Below are 27,993 nucleotides of genomic sequence, written 5' to 3'. Positions count from 1 at the left end.
TTTGGCTTAAGGTTGCAAAACCTATTGATTACATTAAGTGAGGATATACTGTATTTAATTATAATTGATATTTTTAGAAATGGATTTATCAATAAATTTCAAAATACTATTACTTTTTGGACATTCTTTAATTTTTCACTTGTCATAAGCTATGTGATTATTCCCCACTTTGCATATAAATAGATCAGCAAGTATCTCCAATTGCAATAGTAAGATCCTTTACATACTCAAAAATTAAATTTCTCTAATAACTATTTATAGTGTGTTTTCAATAGGTGTTTATTAGGAAACTATCACTTTGCTAAAATCTTCTTTCATAATAAACAATTACCACATATATGCGTGTTGTTTGATATACATATGCACAGACATATAGATACAAACACATATATGCTGTACATATATACAAGTGTGTATAGTACATATTGTGTATATGTATAGTAATATAACTGTGTATTTATGCATTGTGAGATATATACATATATGCATGTATATAGACAGTCTCTCCTTTTCCATGTCTTTTCTGACCTAAAATGGTGGGGTAGCAATGTTTTCATTACTAACTTTGTGAATCTACTCTCTCTATATTTCCAAAAATATTTACAGATTTTTCATAAGATTGAACACCATCTAGTAATTCTGTTTCTCCTCTCCTTTAGGTAATATATTCCCTAATGTTTAGAAATAGCCATGAAGAGGAAAGATTCCATAGCAAGGCATAGTGTGTTTCTGAGGAAGAGACAGTCTAAGAACCTCGGTGCTTGGTGGAGTAGCCGCACAAGCATCCATAGAGTTTGTTTGAAATCCAGAACCTCAGACAAACAGAAATCAAAATTTGCATTTTGACATGATTCTCCTGTAATTCATGCATATGTGTAAATGAGAAACACAGTTGTTGGGTATAGACTATCTTTGTATATAGTTGCTGAAGCCAAATGAATATTTGATATAAGACAGGAAGTTCTACTAAAAAAAAAGGAATTCTATGGTTAAGACATTTCTTCAGGAGCATTCTTCTCATTAATTGTTCTTTCTCCACCTAAAGACTGGGACCAGACATTTAGTGAAGATACTAAATGAGCATTATTTTAGAGCATTATTTTAGAGCATTAATTTTAGAGCATTATTTTATTATGAATTATAATAGGCCAATTAATAATGATAGAATCACTGCTGAGCATTACATTGATGTAACATGAAGAAAAAAACAAACAAACAAACAAAATGCAGCTGTACAAAAAACATTTTGACTGGTGAGTTCCATGAAATAATACTTCTCAATTTATTGTTCTTCAGGATTTCAGGGTCAGATAATTTTAGGAAACAGATATATACAAATATTTGTAGTTTTGCAATGTATACTCTGAAATCCTACAATAAAAATCTATTTCATTTAGACCTGGCCAGTGTGGCTCACTGGATTGAGTGCTGGTCAGTGAACCAAAGGGTCACCAGTCTGATTCCCAGTCAGGGCACATGTCTGGGTTGAGGGCCAGGTCCTCAGTTGGGGGGCTGCAAGAGGCAATCACACATTAAAGTTTCTCTCCCTCTCTTTCTCTCTCTCTATAAATAAAATCTTTTAAAAAATCTATTTTGTTTACCCTGGCATCTCCTAAATATGTTTAACTCAAAACCATTTTTTCCAACAAATGAGACCTGCCGAATATTTACAAAATGCTGCATTTGAGCACTAGTAGTTGGTAAAACTGTTGTGTACACATAAATATTGAGAAATTGCGTACATAAAGACTAAGGAACTTGCAGTTATTATACATACTCTGGTAATGAAATGAACCAGTCATGTTTTTAAGAATTGCATTTAAACCAGAATTTGATTTAGAAATCTACTGTTACTCTGTAACCATTATGTGTATGGGAGTGGGGTGGTGTAATAATAGAAATGAGATGATACACATACACGGAGTCTATTTAGTACTGAAGCAGAATCTGTTTTAAGACATTTCTGGATGAGAATTTCATGTCTGCCAAGTATAGTGTATATTGCATATAAAATAGGTATTATATTTATTTTAGATCTGAGTAACACTATTCTTAGAAAAGCAATTTGTTCAAAGATATAGAATCGAGTGCCCCTCATTCTTTCTCAACTGACTAGTAAAATAGACTTTGAACTTTGAGCTCCTTAAAAGCAGGCTCAATGTGTTTTCAGTGTTTCCTCAAATGCCTCTTATTCCCCCTTATTTAAATGAAAAGGGACAGGCTAATTTCTTATTTGATTTAGTATAACATGGTTAAAAAGAATAAAATGGACTTCAGATTGAGAGATTTGGGGTTCAAAACTCACTATCTCTATGACTGTGAATCTGAATTTAAATTGTAAAGTGAGCACAAAAATTTTAATTCACCATATTATCGGGAATATTAAATGAAACAATATAACATGCCAGGCCAATAGCAGGCAATCAGGAACTGCTGATCTCTAATATTTCAGAATACTAAGCATATGATGTCTATCTCTATGACACAAAATATAGACTGATACTTACTGTGACCATTATTCAAAGAACAGTGGCATGTCATAGCACAGATCTCCAAACTCTCCATGGGAGCAGAGGTTTAATGATGACTGAGTGACCTCCTCCCCAGTTTGCGATGAGGAGAAGTAAGATCAGGCAGTGAATATAAGATTACGTTTGATTATACCTCATTATTGGCCAGCTTTAAGGACAAACAGTAAATTCTTAATTTAACTTCCTACCTTCCTGAAATGAACAATTAGCCGTGCATCACAGCAGTTCTCTGAAAACATAATTTAGAAAAAGACCTCACATTTTATTTCCAGTGTGTGAAAAGGAGTATAGTAGGGTGTGAGGAAAATGAGGAAATATGTATTAGGAGTTCAGCAGTTGGAAACATTGTCCCAAAAGCAAAATTTTGATACTGCCGTATAATAAGAGTGACTACATCACTTATTGTTTACTGACACTTTTTATTGAGATTTGTAGCTCATGATTTTACATGTGATTGTACAGAGCATTAAAGGGGAAAAAAGGTTGGAAAGATTGTACAAGGGAAAAAATCCAGTAGATTGAAATCTGTAGGTGTATAAGATTAATGCCATGTGTAAATATATGAGAATACTAAGAGACCAAAGCCTGCAATAGCTATGTTCTTGTTCCTAAAAAGTTATTTTTCTTATCAATGAGAAATAGCTTAATTAGTTATTAGTGTTTAAAATAAACTACAATTTTTTTAAAAAAAGATATATTATCTTGAATTAGATTTAATGATTGGTGAGTGGGAAAACAGTATGAAAATCTTTTCCAAATTATTTTTCTACTTTCCCAAGCATTCAAAGAAGCCAAAAGAAGAGAAATCAAGCTCTTTCTACAGTTCTGCACAATTTGATTTTTTAGTTTGTAGGCAGAGATTGGTGTTTGAATATACAAAGAGGACTTGTTTCCAAAGGAACACGGTCTGATTATCCACAGCTCTGCTCCAAGACACATCATCCTTTATTAGTTAGGATGGGAAAGGAAATCTTTATTCTCAAGTGAGGCATGACAACCAACTTTAAATGTTTTTCTTCATCTTTCTTAATTCATAATGGCATTCGAACATAAGACATTGTGACAACTTGAAATTCAAGGCATTAAAAAATGCTCCAGAGGACAAGACTGTGGTCAGCATAAGAGGACACTCTTCTCTAGGCATCACAAACGAGTTGATGACATTCATGAATATTGCCAAACATTTTTAGAGGTCAGTGGTATGCTTCATTTTGAAGCCAGGATCATTTTGCCAGTTTTACCTTGAGAAGAATCAGAGGAATTCTTAAACTTTCAAAAGCCGCTTTAGGTATGAATTTTAAATACATTTTCTTGCCAATGGAGTGTGAAACTCTGCAGTCTTGGGCTGTTGAGACAAACTTTATACCTTTAAAATTTAGAGGTCTCTGATATTAGACTAACTATAAATCTTTATTGACCTCTCCCTTAGATCACAGAGTAAAATATTCTAATTTTTAAAATTATTTGTTCTGAGTGACAGTGTTGATATAAATTAAATCCTTAAGAGTTGGCTTTACTCTCATCTTTCAAGTTCTTTCCTTGTATATTCTAGAATGAAGATAATTGGGAATACTTTTAGATACATTTGGATTATGGAGTACTCTGATAGCACATCATGTGTACACTGCAGAATTTTATCAATTGACTACAACAATTGAATAGACAGGACTTGAGAGTAATATTTTCAGAAGTGTAATTATTTGTTCAGCTTCAAAGTAATATTCACATATGTAATGAGTTACCTGGTAATATGAATATTGTTTGGCTATGAGCTTTTTTTGCACAATGTACATAATTCCAAGTTAATATTAATGTTTATTAGAAAGATTCGTAATAAAGCTCTAAAAGGTACAAAGCTACAAGTAGCATTAACCGTGTTGGCATACAATAGAGTAAGCAGATTAGAGAGTGAAAGTGAATTGAGGCAAAGATACTTATATTTAAGTAATATTTATAGAATATTTGTTTCCTTGAGAGAAAGTGTAGCTAGACAAGAAATATTTAGTGTTAAAAGTATTTAGAGTTTGCTGTGGAGTCAGCAGGATAAAATTATAATATGGTAAATTCCAATTTTTTTTCCAGCACACCAATAGAATTTCATACCATGTTTAAGATTTTTACCACTCTGAATTATTTCATTATTTCTTTCCTGGAACTTTTTTATCTGAAACTCTAACTTAGGAGCTGCTACCTCACTGTAAACTTGCCAACTTGATTTCACCCCCCTTCTGTCCATATTGTGACTGAAAAGACTTGGTTATCACAATAGGGTTTTTTTTTTGTATAGTCTTCCTTGATATCTGCATATAAATCAGAGCTCTTTTTCATGACTTCTTAATAAGCATACTTTGCATTTAACCTTGAAATACACTACTGGGGCACTTAAATGAGAAAAATCTGCGTGACATAATATTAAGAGAAAGAAACATCAAAAACATAGTTGAAATGAAGACACTTGAATAATAACTTAAAGGTCTTAAATGTTAAAGAAGTGCAGACTTTTAATTATTTTTTAAAAAAGAGCAAACAGCGGTAACTTTATTTCAAATGACAATATGCAAAACTATAGTAGCTACCTGTTTTATTGCAAAATCATAAAGTTCATGATATGTAAATAAGCTATTCCCTCTGCTCGCTATAAGTAAAAGGAAACAGAGTAGGTGGATGTGTGTATAGTTGAAAGTTAAAGATCAACTTCTCTTTAAAAGCAAAGAGGAAGTAATCAGGTTAATTAGCAAATAGAAAAGATTCCTCTTATGGCCTAAGCAGGAAAGAAGCAGCTATCAACACTTTTTAATTTCAACTAGCCTAAACAAAATTTAGATATTTAACAATATTTTTCAGATGGTGTAAGAAGACATAATTGCTGATTACAAAATTAAATTTATAGCTGGGATCCATCAAATCTATTTTATGAGCTCAAAGAGGCTTCTCATGCAGAATTCATTTGCACAAAAATGCTTCCATAAGCGATTTTGTGATGCTGCTGCTTCACTCTTGTGCTTCCATGTTCCTGACTAATTTATGGAGGTGTAGAAATCCAACATATATTTAAAATGTTAGGAATGCATAGTAATTGTGTTTTAAGTTATAGTTATGACTTATTAAACATGAACTACTTAAATTTAATACCTTGGTACTACTATAATATTCTGGAAAGATCATACATATGGTTATTTTGTATCAAGTATTTTTGTTAAAGAAAGGGCATTAGGTCAATAGTTTCAGAATCTCTCAAAATCAAATTAGGGTTGGCTTCTTTTTCTCGCTCTGAAGTTGAATTGACATGCATAGTAGGTTCATAGGGTTTTATTTTATTTTCCTCCCCAAAACATCCCAAGCAGTAGCACTTTGGTACAATAATGGTGGGCATCTTCTAGAAACTGATTATTCTCTTACTAACAGGAGATGATTATTAATTTGAAATTGATATTTAGACAACCCAGAAAATATTTTCCCCTCCCTTTTGGACTATAATAATGCAGAAAGTCAGTCTTTAAAGTTTTTAATATCATATTTTAAAGTGAGCAAACCATTCGAAAGGTTGGAACATATGTGGGGAAAAGGCCCAAAATCATTGCCCAAAATTAAGTCTATGGGTTTGTTATAAATATTACTAATTTACATATATGCTTATCTCCATTATTATGAAAAGTCTCATCACATCCATTTATATTAAAAAATAAAAAAACACTAAATCTTAAAAAAATGTTCAATATGTCAACATTTTTAGATTACTAGGTCTTTAAAAATACAGGTCATAAAATATATTTTAATTTAGCATCAATGTGAATGTTTTTTTTAACAGGAAGTTAAGAGTATTTCCATTACTTGCATTTGATTAATTTTACTGATTATATTTACTTCAATATAATTATACTTATGCCAGAATTTTGGCATTATCATTATTTTAGTATAACAATTTATTGTTCTACTATAGTGTTTTAAACTTTAATAATGTGGAAACAAAGAGAGATGATAAAAAATTTAATTGGATTTCCAACCACTTTCTCCTTCACAAAATTTAGATTTCTCTATAAATATTATCAATTAAGAACATGAGCTGTGCAATATTTCAACAGTTTTTGAATCAACTAAACATGCAGTCAGTCTGTGCCCTGATAAATTTTCATGTGAAATAGACCTTAGAGAGAAAAAAATTCAAGTGTAAAATGTTATAAAAACATTATTTCACTAAGAAGTAACAATTGGTTTGTTTCATTGACATCAGTTTTACAGCTCTCAGATAATGTGTATATCTGTTTATGCAAATTTACTTCTTAATGGAAAATCAGATACACACATTAGAAATACGCAGATAAGGTCATGAACGTCACAGGGTATTAAAAATATGAGTCAACCAAATGTAGTAATAATAACAAGACATCTTTCAAAATTATGAATTTATCAATAGTTACATATGAAAATGCATGTAAAAAAAGATTCAAGTTCAGGAATTCAACCCTTGCTAGTGCAAAGAGGACTGAATGAATATATTATAGATATACACAAATTTCTGTTGAAATGGATATAGTTAACTCCTTTATCCACTGTTTGTTTTCCTTATTGTTGCCTAAAACTTGGGGGAACAATCTTTTCTTGTGAAAGCCTTGGGATCTTAAGTCTCTCAGAAAGCACACCAGTTATAATGTATGAGAGTTCCAAAATCTTACCCTTTCATTTTAAGGTCTTGGTTGTAACTGACAGTACTGAAAGGCCTTCTGCACCAGTGTATGTGTTCAAGAGATTTTCTACTTGGTCTATGGAGAGCTGGGGAGGCTACCTGCTTCAAATTTCCATATAATGAAACAAAAAAGATAGTGGCCATGGAGGTAGCAATATCAGAAAATCAGAATTGGCAGCATCAGCAAACTGAATTGAGGTAGTTTCCTCACTGAGCTGTGAAACTAGCTTTTTTACTGACAGAGATTACTGCTGGACTGGCAAAACAAGCTTAGGTACTCAACACCCACAGACCGCACTGCTGTTTTCTGAAGTTATCTTCAGTATGTCTAAAAAGGGTTCTTTCATTGGCAAATGGATTCTCTGTTCCAGACAAGTTAACCATCTTTCAGGTGCTAATATTGCCATAGTGTGGCATGAGAAATCTAATATCTGCTAAAGTTTGTGGTTCTCCTAAACTTTACATTTTAAAGAAAATCTGTAGACAAAAAATACTCATGTCAAGGGATGAAAAAATAATGATGCATCAGGTATTTTGAGATGACAATAAGGTTGTGATGCACTCTGACCCAGCACAAAATGTTGTCTTTTGTTATGTATTTTAAACTATATATGCTCAATAAACTATAACCTGCTCAATATATATAATTGGCTAGTCTCTAAACTACTCCTTCCCATTTTAAGAAATTAACTTATAGGTGGATGGTGTTTAGATTTCTGAGGAATGTAAAAAAAAAAAAAAGAAAAGGAAATCACCAAGATATTACATACTACAAGAGAAATTATAACTTGGCAAATTCGTTTTAGCTTTGCCCTAGGCAAGGCTCCATGCTTGGACACTGCTGATAAATGATCTTCAGTAATGAGATCTAGAAAGTTTATCTGAAAGGACATTTTTCCTTCAATTTTCTCCCTATATGTACATTAAAAAATAGCATTAAAATGCCATACTATCTTTATAAAATGGATATTCTCTTTGTTCTTTTTCTTACAACATTTTGCCAATTGTGTGAATTTCAATTTCTAACATGAAAATGGAGTTTACAAGGGAGGAAAAAGTATGATCTACCTCCACTCCCGCCAATTTAATACTTAAATCTCTGATTGAAAGTGGTTTTTATAATAAGCACATGGAGACTGTATCTGGTTTATAAATAAGCACATGATAACCTATAAATTAACCTGCTCATAAGTAAATTATGGATCTTATTTCAGCCAACATAAACATGCCCATCCCATTTTTTCTGGTTTAGTCTGTCTGCAAAAAACTGTATAATTTTGTGCTTAGGTTATTCATTTTAAGCAGATTGATTTCTTTTTCATGCCTCATTTGGGCCATAGAGGATTAAGTAAGTTTATATACTGAAAACAGAAGGGAAGAAAGGTGAGAAAAATAAAAAGAATAATTAATCATATAGTACATACATCAATACAATGTCTACTAAATCTCAATCAGTTGTTTATTGGTTGGCAAACAAGTTTCACTTTTACAACAAATATTAGTAATGAGGTCATCCAACTTTGAGACCATACAAAATGGATCATAAATTTAAAAAAAAATTATATGTGCTGCTAATTTACCTCTTGTATTCCTACATTACTTAAAATCCTGTCAAATAAATAAATTTTCCTGTTAATAAACAGAAGAGGTTTTTCCCCCCAAAAAATCACTTCAAAATAACTTGACCTTGATTCTTACTACAAGGGAGTGAATTTCCTTTAAAAAGTGGTAGTGCAGGTACCCACTTGGGTTCAGACTGAAGATTCAGCACTTTAATGCCTATAGGATACCATTTTTTTTTTCACATGCAGAAGCCCCACTAGTTCTATTGACACCTCTTGACTTCTAGAACCATAGCTACCATCTTGGTGGATGAATTGCTTGCCGAATAACTTCCATTACAACAGATGTGCACTGTAAACATAAAAGTTCGTCCTGCTCTAATTTGCAAAAATGCTCTTGGAAATATTCTGACTGAATAAAGATATATAGTGAGGGAAGTAAATCTAATTTTATTTATTTTATTTTTTGTAAAAAATAATTTGTTTGCATTACTAGAAAATGATTCTTATAAAGTGATAGTTTTATTTATTTATTTATCATTTATTTATTTATTTATTTACTTATTTTTTGCCAGGTGACATTTTAAAGAAATAAGCAAAAAATAAAAAAAATAAAAAAAAAAGGAAAAGTGAAGAAAGAAAACAAAAAAAGGAGAAAACTTTGCTCTCTTACTGGTAGACAAACTTGCAAGACCAGCACAAAAGAAAAAAAAATTCTCTCTTTTTTTTTTTGCACTACATTAACAGGACTCAAATTCTGGAGGAACAGAAAGCAGACTATATGTGCAATGCTAGTATCTGTACATTACATAGAAATTGTTCATTTTTTCTGCCATTAGTTTTATCATCAGTTAATACAGCAAATCATTAAATATGCATTTAGCATATCATCCTAGAATTCCCTTCCGTTTTGCTATTAATTTTGTTGTTTCATTTTGTAGACCACAGCTATTACCACTGTGATGAATTCAGGTTGAAAGTGACTAAAAACCACTATGTGATACAGTTTTGCTTTGCTTTTATGTTTGTTTGTGCAGCACTCCAATCTAGATGCAGCATTGTTACTATTTTCCAACAACTCTTCTGGCCTTTTAAAAATCAGGTCCTTGTAATTATAGTAACAGAGCATCAGAGATGTTAGAACAAACACAACATAATTCAACAAGGCCACAATGAGCGCCATTTTCTTCATATCTCGTTCATTAACATAATGAAGTCTCCATCTGAGGGGGGAAAGGACAGGAAAGGATAGGGTGCAGGGGAATTTCAGCAGTTATCTTTCTCCCCTGGGCTGACCTAAAAATCCCAGTTGAAAAAAAAAAAAAAGAAGTCTGAGAGTTTGTGTTTGTCATTCAAGAACAGCATAAAGATTTAGGAGTACACATATTATTACCACTGCTTATAGCAACTCAGAACAGTCAACCAGGTGTTAGCAGTTTTGTCGATTTACATTTCTCTTTCATCTTCTATAGACTTGTGACCAAATGAGCAGGTCCTTTTGAACTTCCCTCTGGAGGGGTTCCATCTTTGTTTGGAGGAACTATAAATCCATCGCTGCTACCGCGACCTAGCTGGTAGTAGGTGTGCAGCTGATGGATGTGGTTTCTGGAGCCTAGGTTTGGCATGCTTTTGTAGTAAACATCTTCGGCATCACCACATTTGGCCGGTGGGGGTTCGGTCTGGGTGCTGGTGGTAACACTCTCTGCGGCAGGCACACCAGCCAGTGCCGGCATGCTAGTGTAGCGAGAGTCCCTATGGGGTGACTGGAGATCTTCTGTGTGCTCGTTGGTTAGCAAAGGAAAAAAACTTTCACTGTGGTCTTGGGGGATCCGCCTTCTGGTGTAATGGTGTGGCTGGTGGTTCTCTGTGGAGTAAATTCTTGGGGGCAGTAAGGGAGCATCAGATTCCTCATGAATGAGTTCCAGACCCAAACTCTCCTCGTGGCTAAAGGAAGTGGCATCATCCAGGACAATGGCATCATCTTCACTCCCACTGCCGAGGTTATTCACCAGCTTGTTCATCAGATTCCTATTCTGTTCGCAGGAGCGCTCGTGGTTGTTCAGGTAGGAAGGTATATAGTTGGAAGTGAGTTCCTTCAGAATCTTTTTTTCTAGGGCGGTCTCGTTATGGTTATAGCCTCGGTCTATGATTTGCACACAGTTGCTCAGGTATTCGCCGCTGGCAATGCTGTAACTATTGCCATGGTTACCATTCAGTGGTAGAGTATCCATGACACTTGTATCCCTGGCATTGTTCAGAAGCCCCTCTGAAAAAAAAATGACAAAACACTATGACATTTATATCCAAGTGGCCATAGAACACACACAAACACAAAATCAAAAACAAATGACTGGGAAGCATGTATAAATTGCTAGCATTTTAAATTAAGTATAAAATGTTTGGAACTAAAAAAACACTATTAAATCTAATGTACATATCTATCTGTATTTTTGGAAAATAGAAATCTTATAAATGGAAAAGATGGATTTAAAATACATCTTAAAAACTATGAATTGGCAATTTACACACAAATACTGCTTAAAATTATTTAAAATCTATTTCATTAGAACTTAGAAAAAATAATGCAAAATTTTGGTGTGATCACTCATAGCTTTCAATTTATACACATCAAAGTCAATGTAATAATGAATTACCTTTGATTTAACATGTTGTTTTAACATTGAAATAGATATAATAGTAACATAATTTTTGTGTGGTACTTTAAATATACTGGTGAAGGTGAAAGTGAAAGAATCAAGTGGTTTCTAATAATTTGATATATAATTTTATAATAGTAAAAATAATCCCTACATAGAAAACCACAAAAGGATTACAATTAATTTGTTAGAATGATGTAGTCATAAAATAATGTTTAGTCAAATAAATGGCACATCAAAATAATTTGCACATAGGAACTTGCAAAACAAAAATATTTGTCATTACTTTCTACTTTGTTCTCCTGCTACAAGCACTTTGATTGCTATTTTATATTAACCCATTAGTAATTACTTAGGGTCATTAGGAGTATTATCTAATGACCCTAAATAATGTGTAAAGAATGTGTAAAGGCACAGAATTTGATTTCTAAAAACATAGTGTTTCCATTTCAAAATGAGTGATGATTTTGTGTATATATTCAACTTTGGGTCTAAAAAGAGATTAAACATTGTATTCTGGGAAGGAACAGCTGTAGTGAAACAAATTTGAACACATGCTTATTCACGTTTTTTTGCATTCTTTTAAAGGAACAGAAAGCCAAGAATCTATAATAATTCCATAACTCACTGCAAATGCAACCACAAAAGAAAATCAAACAAACATTCAATTAACTGTTGGTAAATAAGCAAAGGTATTTCTTTACAAAATAATTAATTGAAGAATTCTGTTAAACCTCAAAATACTGCTATCTTGTGAAAATATAGCATTCATTCTATGTCTGTGATGCAATGATGTTTATCCAAACTGAATAGTTCACTGCTGGTTTAAATAAAGTGTCCCAAATATGTAAATTTTTACATAGGCTTCTGATGAATACTCTGTATTCAAGTCACAGTTTTCAAAAACAACAATGCATAAAATACATTAAAAGGCAGCCATCACAGACATAGGGTGAAGCAATTTATTTTCGTGTTATAAGATATCTTGTAGACAAATCCACAATGTTCAGAAAAAAAAGTAAATGCTTTTTAAAGGGCCGTATGTGATGGGTGATTGCTGCTGCAGAGTATGCTTGATGGTTATGGTTGGGTGACTAATGCATTGAAACGTTTTTATCATTTCTGTTGTCAATGCATTAGGCACAGGTTGAAGACAGCCATAGTAAAAATAAAGTGGGTATGTTGCATATGACATACATTTGTATGATTAAATGTACCAAGAAAAATTAAAAGTTTGTGAATTAGCAAAAAATAAACGCTTAATTTAAAAACAATTTAACTCACACGAACATTACATGAGACTTAACAACTATGTTGATTATGTAACACAGTAAAAGAATCAGACAACAAAAGCGTCTAATCTCTATTAACATGTTAATATAAGTCGGTTTATAGGTTCTTTAGTTTTTAAATTGTGAGATGAACTGTTTTTAATAACTACATCATCTATATGTGATGCAATAAAAGTGAACTAAAAAAAATTACATTTGATATGCAATGTTTAGCTTTACTCCCATACTTGTCTCTCTGTAGGGCTCTAAACGACAGCATGAAGAAAAAGAAAGAAAAAACAACAAGTAAGCTTACAGCGACAGTAGAAGGAACATGAGTAAAAAGCAAATTGATGATATGCAGAAAAAAGAGTCAAAGGAATAATTTCCACTGTCCCAAAATTTATGAGTCTGTGTTACATGGTTTATCATAATTAAAAATACTGAAATATTAGTCAGAAAATAAGAACCCCCCTTAATACATGCTAATAAAATGAATCTTTAATAGCATTCCTGCAGTTTATAAATTTCAAACAAATACACATTTTTTAAAGATTATCACACCAACCAAAGAGAGTAAAAATTTGAGGGCAAATCATGACTATTTCCACAACTATATTTTAACATTTTATATATATATATATGTATGTGTGTACATGTGTATGTTAGAAAAATGCCTGCTTCTAAGAAATGCCATTAAGTTGAAAAATTTTTAGTAAAATTATAGTTTTAGCTTATATACAGACAGAAAACTATAGTTGAAGGTTTTCATAATTTTTCCCGTATGTATCTTCTCTTTCCATTTACAAAGATTATTTTCCTCCTACTGTACTTATACAAATGTTTCTTTTCATTTGTGAATAATACTGATCAACACTGTCCCGAAGCTCACATTCAAAAGTTGTTTAACTATGAAGAAAAAAAAAAGGTTAAATCCAATCATTATTCTGTATCAAGAAAATGTGAGGAGGGGAAACATACCACCATCAATATTGATTTCTTCTGAGTAGTTGCATGATCATATGCAATCAAACTTTTCTGAGCTGATTTACTAAAAACAGTCCTAGCAAAATTATTTTTTAAACCCTATATTTTAATCAGGTCAAAAGAACTGCTCTTGCTGATTTTGTTTACAGGAAGGTAAAATCATTCATTTCCCCTCAAGAAAATCCCCAAAACTCCAGCAAATTCATTGGGCTAGATCATTTCAAGAGATTCTGACTTGTTACGATTTAACCACTGCTTTAGAAATAAGTGTTTGTACTTCAAATGTTTATTTGCTTCTTAGCATAAGGCTAACTATATTTCAAAATGCAGAGGAATTTCTTTATATTTTCAAAATAGCTTTAGAAAGAGAACTAGAAATCAAAAGCCAAACAATATAGCACAGAGGAAAATCATTTGCAGATTCATTATGGCTCCCTCCTTAAAAGACAGAATTTTAGAACTAAAAAGCACATGAGAGATAAGAAGTTCAATTCCTGCTTTTCAGAGATGAGAAAGCTGCAACCAAGAGCATCTAAGCCTTATCTAGCACCCTGTGAATAGTGGCAGAAGTGGGGTCAGAAAGGGGATCTTCTGGGTTTGCTCTGGATACTATCTCTCTCTTTTCACATCTGCCTTAGGCTTTGAATATTTATTTATATATGTTATATAAATATAATATAACCTTGTATTCTTACAAACTATAATCTGTAATATATTCTTCACTCTGTTCCATCATAAGGATATGTGTCTAAAGTTTTAGAATTGAATTAAATTACTTTAAAATATAAATTATTTTAGGAAATCTTGACTTCCTCCTTTTATCATGTTTTGTGAACAAGTTTATCTATAATGAAACTGATTTTATAAAAATTGAATTGTCCAATTTTTGCAGAAGATAATGGCCCAGAAATACTATGAATGAAGTTTTAAATATTTCTACAATCTAAATCCAATATGATAAAAGTATACTATTTACCTTTAATCCTAACTCAGTAAGCTTCAGTAACACTATAAACACAGCTTTACATATTTTAAATAAAGGCACTACAAATAAAAATGGATACTTTAAATCTGAATGCTTCCCTGCTTGATGGCATTGGTGCAACTGAATCAGAGTACCCATCGAACAGAACCAAGTGGTGATTCAATATAAACCACTCCAGTACGTACCGAACCACCTATATTTCATGTAAGATTTCACCTTGCCAGTAAGAATATAAGCGCATTCATCTGAAAATATAAGGTTAGTAGCAATATGACAATCACCAAGATTTATTTTTGGGTCAGTGGTGAAAAGAATTATTTTAAGCACTACCAGAGTTTAACATCTTAAAAATATTAAAACATCACATAGCTGAACCATTGCATTTCTGAGTCTGAAAAACAATAATGAAATTATTTACTATTTTATATTTAAGAAATTCAGTAGAATTTATTTAATTTACTGGCATAAATTACAAATCCATTCAGAAGAATCCTTTGTATATTAAATGATAGTCTTAACAGCAATGTCCAGTAATAGTTCCATAGAAATAAAACTTTAAGTCTGTTATTATTTTAAATTTTGCATCATGAAAATTTTAATTTGAGAGTGTTTATAAGTGTTCCAACCTTAGAAAAATCTACTAATTTAGAATATCAATAAAAATAAGACACTAAGGTAGATACTGAATTAGAAAAAAACATATAAAATGGTAGTTGTTAATTTTTTATTGTATAGACACTAAAATTATATCAGAATAAGCAAAAAAGCTGACCAAAATGTGATCTAAATTGATTACTTGTTTTAAAACAATTTCCAACAACTTTTTGCATGATACTATAAAATAGTTTCAATTTGCAGATATGCTGTAAATCTTTGTTTAATATCTCTCAAAACTTACTATGCCAGCATACTTTGAAATGTTTATGATGATGCAAGTAATTCTGTCTCATACCATTTTTTTAAAAAGTCCATTATAAGGTCTACTAAACTGTTCTGTCAAACCATGTCAGGTGCATTGTGTAATGTACAGTTCATTGAAGTGAAATAGGGACATTGACAAATGAAAGAAAATTTAGGGGAGGGGTGACCATGAAGAAGGACCTAGAAACTATCTCGTATGGATGCTACTGAGGTTATGTTGTTAGGGAAATGGAGGACTGAAAAGAAGACAGGTTAGCTGCTTTCAAGTATTTCAAGGATGGCCACAAAGAGCATAATTCTTTGTTCTTTGCTCTAGAAGGCAAATCTTAAGTGTCATGGCCAGAGGCAAATTTCAGCTCAGTGGAAGGAAAAAATAGATATGCAACAAATGGAGCATATCAACAGCTGAATGCAGTTGACCCTTGAACAACCTGGGTTTGCATTGCTTGGGTCTGCTAATACGTGAGTTTTCTCAATAAATCCTGTAAATGTATTTTCCCTTCCTTATGATTTTCTTAACACTTTCCTCTAAGTTTATTGTGACTACATTATATAATACATATAACACACAAAGTGTTAATAGATTGCAAATGTAATTGATAATGCTTCTAGTCAATAGCAGACTATCAGTAGTAAAGTTTTGGGCGAGTCAAAAGCCATATATGAAGGTTGGGCGCTCCTCTCCCCTGATGTTCAAGAGTCAACTATATATGAAGTTCTGAGCTGGAAAGGGTACCATTAGAGAAACTATTTTAGCACAGGCTGACAGAATTCCAGCAATGTAAAGAAGACCTACTGAGCTCTGTTCCTTCTTCTGATTCTAAAACTTTGATTCCTGCACTTATGGGCCTTAAGAAAGCTCTTCAAATTTAAAATTGGCTTAATTATGCTATCCTGTTAACAAATGTCTGTGCTCCTGAAGTTACTTCTGAACTACTGACTTTGGTATTTAGAAATAATTTAAAATCATCCTTTGTATTTGGCAAGGCGCTAAGTGGAAGCTCAGATTGTTTTAGACAGTCAATGGTCATGTTGAAACAAACATGCTTTTCCAGAATAAGGATTCACACCAGATTTTATGATCTCATGTCCCTAATCTTTTACCTTTCACTGAGAAAGAAAAACAAACAAAAAACTCCTTCAGAGATTCTCACAGAGGGTAATAGAAATTTATTCAAAACTGTCTGGAAATGTAAAATACTTCTAATCTATCACATCCAAATAGAAGGAATCTTGGAAGTCTCTATATAGTTTTAAATAAGTAGAAGAGTGACCAGAATTATTCTTTAAAAAACTTTTTATTTGAATATTTTTTCCTGTGCTCTCTTTACATATGGTATACATATTTTCAATATCTTGTCTTCAATATTATAAATTGTTTAAAGAGATTTATTTATGCTTATTTGTTTCATAGACAATTAAATTTTATATCACTTAAAACCAGAGGATATAGAGGAACCATATTCAAAAGCATTGTTCTTCACACATAGACACAATAGAAAACAGGTTTTTGTAACCTTCCTGAACCAGCTCACATGGGCAATGGAAAGCTGGGGTAGAGCCTGATCTGCTACGTCCAGTTCACTTGTCTTTGCTCCATGTTTCAGATCAATGCAATGTTCCCTGGAGTCAATATAAATGCTTTCATCAGTACTGGTGTTTTGTGCTTAGAATTTGCTTCATTGTATAATAGTTCAATTATTTTATGAACTTATAACATTAAGACTAGTGGGTCAAGTGTTATCATACTTACCTTAGGTAAATACCTTATTTCTCAAAATAAATGCATAGGTATTTATTATAGAAATCAGTCAACAACAAGAAAAGTATTGACAAGTCACAACACATTTTATAACATTACAAAGAAACAAACGCATATTGATGAAACGAGCAATTTGTTTACCAGGAGGAAGGAATCCATTTCTTGGAAATGGAAATGGAAAGCCTAAGGAAAATGGAAAATAAAAGCACCAAGAGTGATAGAAAGTGAAAGAAATCTGTGTGTCTGCTTCCAAAAGAAAGAAAAGGCAGGAGGAAGGAAAGAAAAATAGAATGTGGCCATAAAAGCTACATAAAATGGGACTCTCACTTGAAAAAATCAAGATAAACTCCAGCACACCTTGTGCGTTGTACATGCTGACAGAAGGGTTGTTACAGACCGCCGGTTCCCCAAGCAATGTATTATAGGGATTGTTAGTACCATGCGGACGAAGCAGAGCATTGCTTATAAGATGATTAGCCATGGCTCCTGGAGCAGCCCCATAGAAAGACAGAGAAAAAAAAGGTCAATCAGGCAAATGTGTTTGAAAAAAAGGAAGGAAACATTTAGAATGACAACAGTTGATATAGCCCTGATTACAGGCAGGCAGCTAATTAGACTAAAAAATATAGGCTGCTAAAGCACACATGTTTCCAACAATGCACATATCTGCGTCGATGGGAAAGAAATAAAATGATTTACAATGTTGATTAAGCCACATTTAGGGTGTTCTCTTTTCCAAAGTATAAGCAAGAGTATATTCCCATGCTTGCTAAAAATAAAAATTTAAAAAAGCAAAGTAGAGTCTTTCATAGAAACAAAAGAGAAAGCACAAAATAAAAGTTGAAAAAAGTTAAAAACAAAGAAGAGCTAAAATTAAATAAAACATACCCTCATTCACAGAAACCATTGGGCTGTTTTCAATAAAAGGAAAAAAAAAAACATAAACAGCAACGCTTACGATCAAACACTCATTTGGAGAGCAGTTGTTGACACGACAGAAGATTTTGACATTTTTAAAAATTGTATGAAGAATAATTATTTAAATTAAAATAAAATAAAATATAATCACTCTCATTAGTACACCATAGTAAGTATACTAATTAAGTGGATATACAAATCTCATAAAATGATCATACGGATATTATTTTAAAATATTTAAAATAAAATATTAACTTCATGGTATCAAGCAAATATACAAAATTCTATTTTCCATTTTCCCACTGGTTGTTTGGACTTTGGCAGACCAAAGTTACAAAGTTAGATTATTTCATCTCTTGTGAACAGATATTCTTATTTTCTAACATACCATCAGTATGAGTTGCAACCTCCCACCCTTGAAAGCCACTTAATCAAAAAGCAAAAAAAAAAAATCAGAAGAGCAGTTTTATTAAATATAATTAGGGCAGGCATGGAAATGATAGAATGTGTTAATGTTAGATGATGAAGAAAGAAAAATGACTGAGAAAAAGAAAACACATTGTATAGAAACAGGGTGAACATACTAGCATATGCTAATTTAGAGAAAACAATGAAAGTACAATCTATAAATGAGGTGAAAATATTTGCAAATTATAAATATTTGCAATCCAACAAAGAGTTAGTATCTGCAATATAGAAAGAACTCTCAAAGTCAACAATAAAAAATCAACAAACAAAACACATACAAAAAATTTCAGTTAGAAATTGAGCAAAGGCATAAATAGGCACTTCATGGAAGAGCATATAAAGGTGTCAAACAAGCTCATGAAAAGAATTTCTATTAGCTATTAGGGAAAAACAGATTGAAATCACAATGAGATATCCTTACATAATTAAAATAAAAATGGTGATAATATCAAGCAAATGCTGGCAAGGATGAAGAGAGACTGGATCACTCAGATTTTGCTGGAGGAAATGTAAAACAGTATAGCTACTTTGCAAAATATTTTAGCAGTTTCTTATAACACTGAAGGTACAATACCATACCACCCCCCCAATTGTACACTTGGATTTTCATCTGAGAAACAGAAATTATGTTTACACAAAGACCTGCAGATGGATGTTCATGGCAGATTTATTTGTAAGACCACATAATGGGAAACAGCCAAGATGTCCTTTAACTGGTGAATGGTTAAACAGTCTGTGATGCATTCATACCATGGAACACTACTCAGTAATAAAAAGTAAACACTGAGGCATATAATAGTTGGATGAATTTGTAGAGAATTATACCAAATAAAAGAGATAATACCAAAGGTTATATACCGTATGGTTCAGTTATTCTCATATGTGTGTGTATGTATGTATATACATACACACACATATACATATATACACATACACATATATATATTCTGAAAATGACAAGATTATAGAAACGAAGTATATGTTAGTGATTGCAAGAGGTTAGAGATGGAAGGGGGAAGTAAAGGGGTATGGTCATAAAAGGGCAGCATGAGGCATCCTTGTGGTGATTGGAACTACTTTGGATCTTGATTTTGGTGGCATACAAGGTCTGTCTGGAAAAAGTCCAGCCATTGTTAATATATTGAAAACAGTTTGTGTGACATCGATGTAACCTGGCAGCCAAGGAGAGTGGACTGGAATGTGCATGCTTGAACAATGACGACTTCACTGTACTTTTCAGTGGGGGTACTAGACACTGTTGAGTGACCACATATACTGTGTGGCCATCATATTCAAAATGACTGAGCAAGTAGAGCAACGAACCTGCATCAAATTTTGTGTTAAGCTTGAACATTCTTCCACAGAAACAATCAGGATGATTCAGAAGGCTGCAGTTATGAAGCTGGTGATTGGCAGCTTCATCATGAAAACAATCATGCATCATGTCTCATGCAGAGTTTTTTGGTGAAACATAAGAGTCACTCAGATGGCTCAGCCCCTCTACAGCCCAGATTTGGTGCCCTGCAACTCCTGACTTTTTCCAAAACTAAAATCACCTTTGAAAGGGAAGAGATTTCGGAACATCAGTGAGATTCAGGAAAATATGTCAGGGTAGCTCATGGCAATTAGAAGTGTTTGAGGTCCCAAGGTACCTACTTTGAAGGGGACTGAGGCATCATTGTTCTATGTACAATGTTTTTTGTATCATCTTCAATAAACGTCTCTTTTCATATTACATGGCTGGATACCTTCTGGACAGACTTCGTATATTACAAAAATGTACTCTTGCAATAGAATTAAACATACACACAAATACAGATAAATATAAAAAAACTGAAGAAATCTGAATCAGATTGGAGGGTTATAGTAATGTCAATATCTGGGTTGTGATATTGTAGTATAGTTTTATAAGATATTTTTTAGGGAAACCCAGTAAAAGGTAAGATGATCAAGTAGAGCATTACTTCATTACTTGCATTATTTCATATGACTGCCAGTGAATCCACAATGATCTCAAAGGAAAATGTAATTGATATTGAATAAATCAATAAATATTTAATCACTTGTAGAGTATGTTAAACAAATGAGAAGAAAAAAAATTGGCCTGGGAGTAATAAAGTGTTGAAACCATAGCTATTTGCTATATGGTAAATTCTCAGCCAAATAACAAATATTTTAACCTCCAACCTGTGTAGTTAACACCTCTTCATTTAAAGGACAATATAGCTTGTCAGATCTCTAGAACTGGAAAGTTTCAGTTTGTTCAGGAAAAAAGAAAACGTGTTTGCATCTTATACATCTGACAAGAATGAGCATAGAACTAGAATCAACATTTTCAATATGTGCTGATGACTGTTGGCTGATATTGTACAGTACTTTTATACATTGCAAAGGAAGATCATCGATTTATCATATAATGGATATAACAGGATATTATTTCCCATTAGCAAATTAAATATATAAAAATTAACAAGAAAAGCTAAAAAGAGTTGGCTATAGTGCCTTTCACTTAAGAAATGAAATATTATAAATCTTAAACATGTATATTGAAATTTCAGATTAATTCTTAGATATAAGATTTGGTCTGCACAAAATTTTTAAAAAGCAAATTACATATAAGTTATACCTGCTACTACATATTTATTAGTCTAGTCTATTTTTCAAGTAAAAGGGAAAGTTATTTTCTTTTTTTTAAAAGATTTTATTTGTTATTTTCTAATACAAATCATTACTTTCTAAAATTACTCTAAGCATTTTAATAGGAAATGAAAGATATAAGTAACAATATGAACTAGGGAAAACCTTACAAATATAAAATAGTTCATATTCTTTACAATCTGTCACAGATCAAAAAAAAGGGGTAAAATCTTTGTGGCTGGGATTTGTATCCACATCTCTATATATTTCTCTTCATTACTACACATTATTTCATTGGAACTAATTGGAAAACAAACAGTAGGCTGAGAAGATTGCAGGCTACTTTCCCCCTTTGCTTTATACAGTTTAAAGATAAAAAATTCCTTTGTTTTATATACATTTTTTCTTGTGCTGATGTAAAGGAAGGTGATCTGCTTAAGTGTTCTCATTACAAGAAAAGAAACTTTGTAACTACATATGGTGACAGGTGTTTACCAGACTCATTGCTGTGACCATCTTGCAAATTAAATATGGAATCATAATTTTGCACTCCTATAACTAATATAATGTCATTATATCAATTGTACTTCATTAAAAATAAATAAAGTATAAAGACATTTTAAAAAGATGATAATCTGTGCTTTAGAATAAAGGAAGTATTCAGTTGTGATGAACCAAGCAAAAGCAAGAAGCTGGTGACTTAATACTTTGGTTTTTGTTTATCATTTGATTTATAAAAATCTGAGAATAGCAGAACGACAACAACAGAAAAACATAATCACACCAAAATGGAATAATAAAATCATAGTGAAGCTATCAACATTTTCCTAGAGAACCCAGCTGGTTATATTTTTTCCAGCATAAAATTCATTTTCAGATTTTTCTAACTTGAAAAAAGGTCCAGGGATGTACTTTAAAGTACTTTTATCTGTGAAACTATTAATGTAGGAAGACAGTTTTTTTTCCCAAACATGATCTGAAGATGTTTTATTCAAGTGACCTTCCTATTTTGTAGAACCGTAGGAAGATGGAGTTTTAAAATTCATTGTATTTGTGACCAGTCCCTGGTAAGGCTGAAAGGCCAGCACCAACAGCAGAAACACTATGGGCACACAATTGAGCTATGACACAACGTTTACAGAACGGGGCAAAATTCAGTCTCGGCAACATGGCTTCCGTTGTGTGCTTCCTCAGATCTAGGTACTACCCAGAATCAGTTAATTAAGTGAAAATTTAGTGAAACACTGTGCTCTTTATCCTTGATATTGAGGACCTTTTTCTAGTAGAAAAATAATCATATTTTCTTTTTACTATCACTCACTATTATATACCAGGCACTATTTGAAACCAATGCAATCAAGGTTACTGAACTAACTTTAGTCCTGAATATGGAGGGTTATAATTCAAGTGAGGGCTCAGTAACAGGAAATCCAAAGTAGAATGTTAAGTTTGGTGATTAGTGCTTTGCGAGGGGTATAGTTATGTTAAAGCTCTATGGGGTTGGATGGTTCTAAAGAAAGAGATATGAGCCAGTAACCAAACAATTATTCATTTGATTCACTTGTTGAAAGAAGTCAGTTCTTTTTCATGTTTTTCCTGGACACCAAGGCTTGCAGTGACTTAAAGAGATCATTCTTTCTGTTACTCTCCAAAACAAGCATAATTTTCCTAGGAGTTATTACCACACGGTTCCTACACTCCCTATTCACCTTTAAGAATTTCAATTATACCTCGAAAGGTGGCAATCACTGTGTTGAAAACTAAACAGCTTGTTGCCAATGCCCAGGTCTTTTACCCCCAAATTTGTAAAGAACCTGTCTTCTGCTACCTTTAATGTGTAGTTACTTTTAACTTTTCTTTTGAGCTACACTGCATTTCACTTGACTTCTAGAGTCCATTGTGTTTGTCTCTGGTTGTTTGCCCAGTTTACTCAGGTCTCTCTGAATACTGATGCTGTTTTCCCAGGTTCTGTCCATCCTATCTATTCTGCTTCCCTTCAACTTCTGATTTGAAAACTTTCCTTCTAAAGCTGTGAAATCGATGATGACTTCCAGGATCATTGTTTACAGGCCACCTGTCACTGTTTTTCAGGTGCAAAGTTAAGCGTACTGTTTGGTCTGTGTGAAGACACAAGTAAATTGATGCTGCGGATGGAGAGGAAGAAAGTTACAACTCTACACTGTGAAAGAATGTTTATGTGCAAATTTCACTAGAATGTAAGCCCCAGGAAAACAGGGAGTATGTGGGGTTTTTTCATTGTTCCATTCCAAGCATCTAGAATAGTTGCTATAGCTCAATGTGTATCTGCTTAATTAATGAAAAATCTTATTGTGAAATCTATGGCATCAAGAAAATACAGAACTAAAACAGAGTCATTTTATCAACTATGAGTAGTTTTATACTTGGAGCACATTTTTTAAGAGTGTCTATTGTGTAATACCTAATGTGATTTATTTTCTTCTAACATTATACTAGGTCCTACGATAGTGAAACTTTTAAAGCAGAAATAAACAGTCAATACTAAATGTAGTTAATAAGTAGAGGGGAAAACAATGAATCAAAATAAAAAGCTCCAATTGGGAAAAGAGGCAGAAAGTGAAAAGTTCGAAGTAGATATGTAAAAATAGTCTTTCCTTAATGATGCGACTCACTAAATCCTGGCTGTAGTCTAGTAATACCTGCTTATTGGCCATAGGAACCAAGAATTAGCTCCATAGAAAAGGAATTAGCATTGAATTTCATTATATGTGAATCACTACCAAAGCAATCGACAAAAAGCCAAACCACAAAATCTTTATTTCTGATGAAAGTGTGATACAAAGCAAATAGGGTTTTCACATTTAATATGAAAACTTAGGAATGTTTTTCTAACAATTACTTGAAAGTCAGACCCTACAGCTACTAAAAAAAGATTAAGTGTAAAATCATACTCATTTTAAAAAGAGTCTTTTTCTTTTTATGTATTTATACGTGAAGATGGAGGCTGATATAAACGGCTTTCTTTTAAAAAATATTTTATTTATTTATTTTTAGAGACAGAGGAAAGGAGGGGAAGTGGGAGAGAAACAACAATGTGTGGTTGCCTCTCTTACCCACCCCCTACTGGGGGTGATCTGGCCCTCAGCCCAGACATGTGTCCTGATTGGGAATCGAACAGACGACTCTTTGGTTCACAGGCTGGCACTCAATCCACTCAGCCACACCAGCCAGGTCTGATATAAATGTTTTTCAATGAGAGAAATTTATGTGGAGTAATAATGACTATGCTCTTTTTGAATGTACAGTTTTACCATGACACTGTTATATGTCTTTCTGCATGAAAATAAAATAGGTGTTTTGACATTGGAAGGCTCTGAATGACAGTACTGTCTAGGCCAGTTCAGTGTGATGCATATAATTGAGGACTGGAAAAAAATGATCCAAGGCAGATCAGTGTGCTTTGAAATCATGAAGTAAAGAACAGATCTGAAAAAAGCTGACAGTTGGATCCCACTTGAATCTGTATTATATCACTCAGAAACATAATTCAAACAACGTTTCTTCCTGACAGCAGGCTAACAAGAGTGTACTGCAAAGCTCTTAAAATAACTTGAATTGTCATTCTGCTCTGTCTCACATACTTCTCTTTAAAAATGTACTACATTTTTTAAAATGTACTTACATTCTTATTGATCATATTGAATGGGCAAAACTCTGTATTTCAAGACCATGGTGATCTAATGAACCAAATTAATACAACTGTTCTTGAGCAGTCCTGTATCAATATACCTCAATTATCAAATTCTTGTAAGTTATAAATATATAGGATGGTAGATGTTCTCTTTATTTTATCTCAGTAAAACACTTTTAACCAGATAGTTCTTTCTTCCTTAATATACCTCATAATATACTTCATCCCCCATTCCATTTGCTCTCCCTTGGGAGAGAGATGGTTCTCTCTCCCTTGATTTGACATATTTTTTCATTTACGAAGTCATCTCCATGATATACATTGGCTGATATACATAAATTAAGAGTTACAGTTAAAGCAGAGTTATTATTGATCAATGCCTCCTCTTTGGTTTTCACACCTTAATTGTGGTCCACAGTGGAGACTTCATCTTGTGCAAGTAAATATAGGGTGGGGCAAGAGTTGTTTCACAGGTGCGATGTGAAACAGAGTTCATTCCTGTATTATTTATGTGTTGTATTATTTTCCACACAAAAAACCGTAAACCTCCTTTGGCCCACATTGTAGAATGTCACTAGTGATAGTGTTTTTAGTGTTTTCTATAGAAATAAAATACTAATTCGCTGTAACACAAGGGGCATTTTACCAGGAGATAGCATCTATGAAATTATGAAACTGTCACAATTGTATGTAAAATGCATTAGGTACATGTGTTATATAAGTTATATAACATAAATAAATAAAAGAAATGTAAATATGTAAAAAAGGCTTCCAGAACTATGAAGAACTGATTCAATAGGCCTTTCCTATTTTAAGTATGTTGTTGCCTTTTTTTTTCCCTTTTCTGTCTAATAAAACAATATCAACACATAATCTACGGAAAGACAGTTCAGGCAATGATTGATCCATTTCAAAGGCGACTTTATACAGCAGAGACAGCCATGTGAATAAAGACCCAGCTGTTTATAATAACAACACGAAAAGAACCTGAATGCTATACTTAAAAGTTAAATGAAGTAACTTTAAAAACCACAGACACCATAATTTCATACTTTTTTTTTACTCTTTGTGTTCAGACAATCAATGGAATTACAAAGTGTCAGGGAAGAAATATTCTCTTGAAAGCCAATGACTCTTTGATCATTTTTTTCTAAAGTTATAAATTGAAGAGCTGACATCTTGATTTATCACACTGTGTACTTTTAATAGCCAACAAGTTTGCTATTAAAATTTAATCAACCTGCCTATTAAATTTCTTTCAAATGGTTCTGAGATACTTCAGGTTCTTTTAATAGCTAATTCATTCACTGGGAATCTATTAATATGGATTTCAATGACATGTTTTCTCCAGAGTACATATTGGATTATTGTTAGTTCAATAACAAATGAAACATTCTTAGTGCAGAAGTAATCCCTCCATTTTAATATATAAATTAAAAGATTTAGAGTTGTGAATCCTAGATTACCTAGTTTACTCCCCCCTTTTCTGCATTAACTGCCTTTATGTATGTTTTTCTGTCCAGACACATGCATTTTTCTACAATAAATACTGTACTAAGAAATTAAATGACTGGGTGATATGCTGTCCACATTTTCAATGTACTATATATTGTCAAATGCTGCCAAATGTACTTGTGCCAGTTCACACGTCCGTGAGCAATGTATGTTTCCCTAACTGTGGCCAGGACTCAGTACTGATGGGCTGACGTGTTTGCCAGTTTGACAGTGTTACATGTTGCATTTCCCTGATTGCCAGAGAGATAGGTAATTTTTCACCTTTTTATTGGCAATAAAGGTTTCTTATTCCATGAATTGCCTGTTTTTATCTTTTTTCCCACATATATGTATATATCGAGTTGGTGAGTTTTATTTACTGAGTTTTAGACATTCTTTATGCAATGCAGGTACTAACACTTTGTTGGTCATTGTGTGTAGCTTATGCCTTCTCCCAATATTTCACCTGTTATGAGTGGGTTTTACATTTTGAGAAAAGAACCTTATCTGCCTTGTTCTTTTAGGTATGAATTTTATTTTGTTTTTGAGAACTTTAACTAAATCTAAAGTATTTTCTTCTAAAAGCTTTACATTATTATTTTTATATTTTATTATTAGATATTTTTGTTGCCATGAAATGCAACATGATTGTGTTGCAGATGAAGTAATTGGTGCCATTTATAGCCATTGTTGTATTTTGCATAATTAGCTGAAAGCAAAGCAGTTAACATTTTCTGCTTTGAATTTTCTGACTGCTCAAGCCAACACGAATAGAACTGGAACACAAATTTCTTGGTAAATCATTGCTTCAGAATAGAGGAAGTAGTTAGTCTACAGAAGAAATGATGACCTATACTATACAGTCATTCATCTTGAAAAGTTATCTTTTATGGTCAAATGCATGTATTTCCATGTGCTATTAATTTGGATATTTTGAATATATCAGTCTAATTCAAAACAAAAAATACTGAACCCAAACCAAGCAGACCAAGTTTGCTTCACCACAGGCAGTACAGCAGTAAATCACAGTCATTTTTAGGAAGAATATAGTATGTAGTATTTGGTACATAGTCAATCCACAGCTATATTTATTTGTAAATCCCACATTGCTTCTGCACTTTTGCTGAGTAAAACAAAACTTAAAACAAGGAGAAGTATAATAACTCTCTAACAGTATAAAATAATTTACCAATGTGAAGAAAACATGACTTTTCATATTATTCTCTGCCCAATGTTAGCATGCTTTCTGATATTGTGCCAATTATTTGAGCATACATGCAGAAGATCTATTCTGGCTAAAACTTGAATTTTAAATTTGGCACCTACATTTGAAAAAAGTAGGTCTGAGAAAGTGGGTAAGAATTTAAAAAGGCTCCTGTGAATAAAGATATTCCTGACAATGCTGTTCAGAGAAGACTTACATCATAATCATAATCAAATCTGTTT

At 32.6% G+C, this 27,993-nt stretch overlaps 1 protein-coding gene across 23 annotated transcripts in view; it reads right to left on the bottom strand.

Moving 5' to 3' along the window:
* Positions 1 to 8,653: 8,653 nt before the first annotated feature.
* The window catches only part of ADGRL3 (adhesion G protein-coupled receptor L3), a 755,368-nt gene continuing 736,028 nt past the window's right edge, over positions 8,654 to 27,993 (bottom strand). For 9 of the 23 annotated variants that reach the window (XM_036021052.1, XM_036021045.1, XM_036021016.1 and 6 more), the window contains 3 exons: positions 17,718 to 17,846; positions 12,954 to 12,971; positions 8,654 to 11,043 (listed from right to left, as the gene is read on the bottom strand). In XM_036021052.1, the coding sequence (XP_035876945.1) occupies positions 10,244 to 11,043; positions 12,954 to 12,971; positions 17,718 to 17,846 (947 nt within the window). In that variant the 3' untranslated portion in view covers positions 8,654 to 10,243. Of the gene's footprint in view, positions 11,044 to 12,919; positions 12,972 to 16,965; positions 17,222 to 17,717; positions 17,847 to 27,993 lie in introns of those variants that run through there. The other 14 variants (XM_036021054.1, XM_036021064.1, XM_036021069.1 and 11 more) reach the window with 6 other exon arrangements.

Source organism: Phyllostomus discolor, chromosome 1 (assembly GCF_004126475.2).
Source record: "Phyllostomus discolor isolate MPI-MPIP mPhyDis1 chromosome 1, mPhyDis1.pri.v3, whole genome shotgun sequence".
Classification (NCBI taxonomy): domain Eukaryota; kingdom Metazoa; phylum Chordata; class Mammalia; order Chiroptera; family Phyllostomidae; genus Phyllostomus; species Phyllostomus discolor.
The sequence above is the reverse complement of the archived record's forward strand: the minus strand, read 5'-3'. Positions and strand labels throughout refer to the sequence as shown.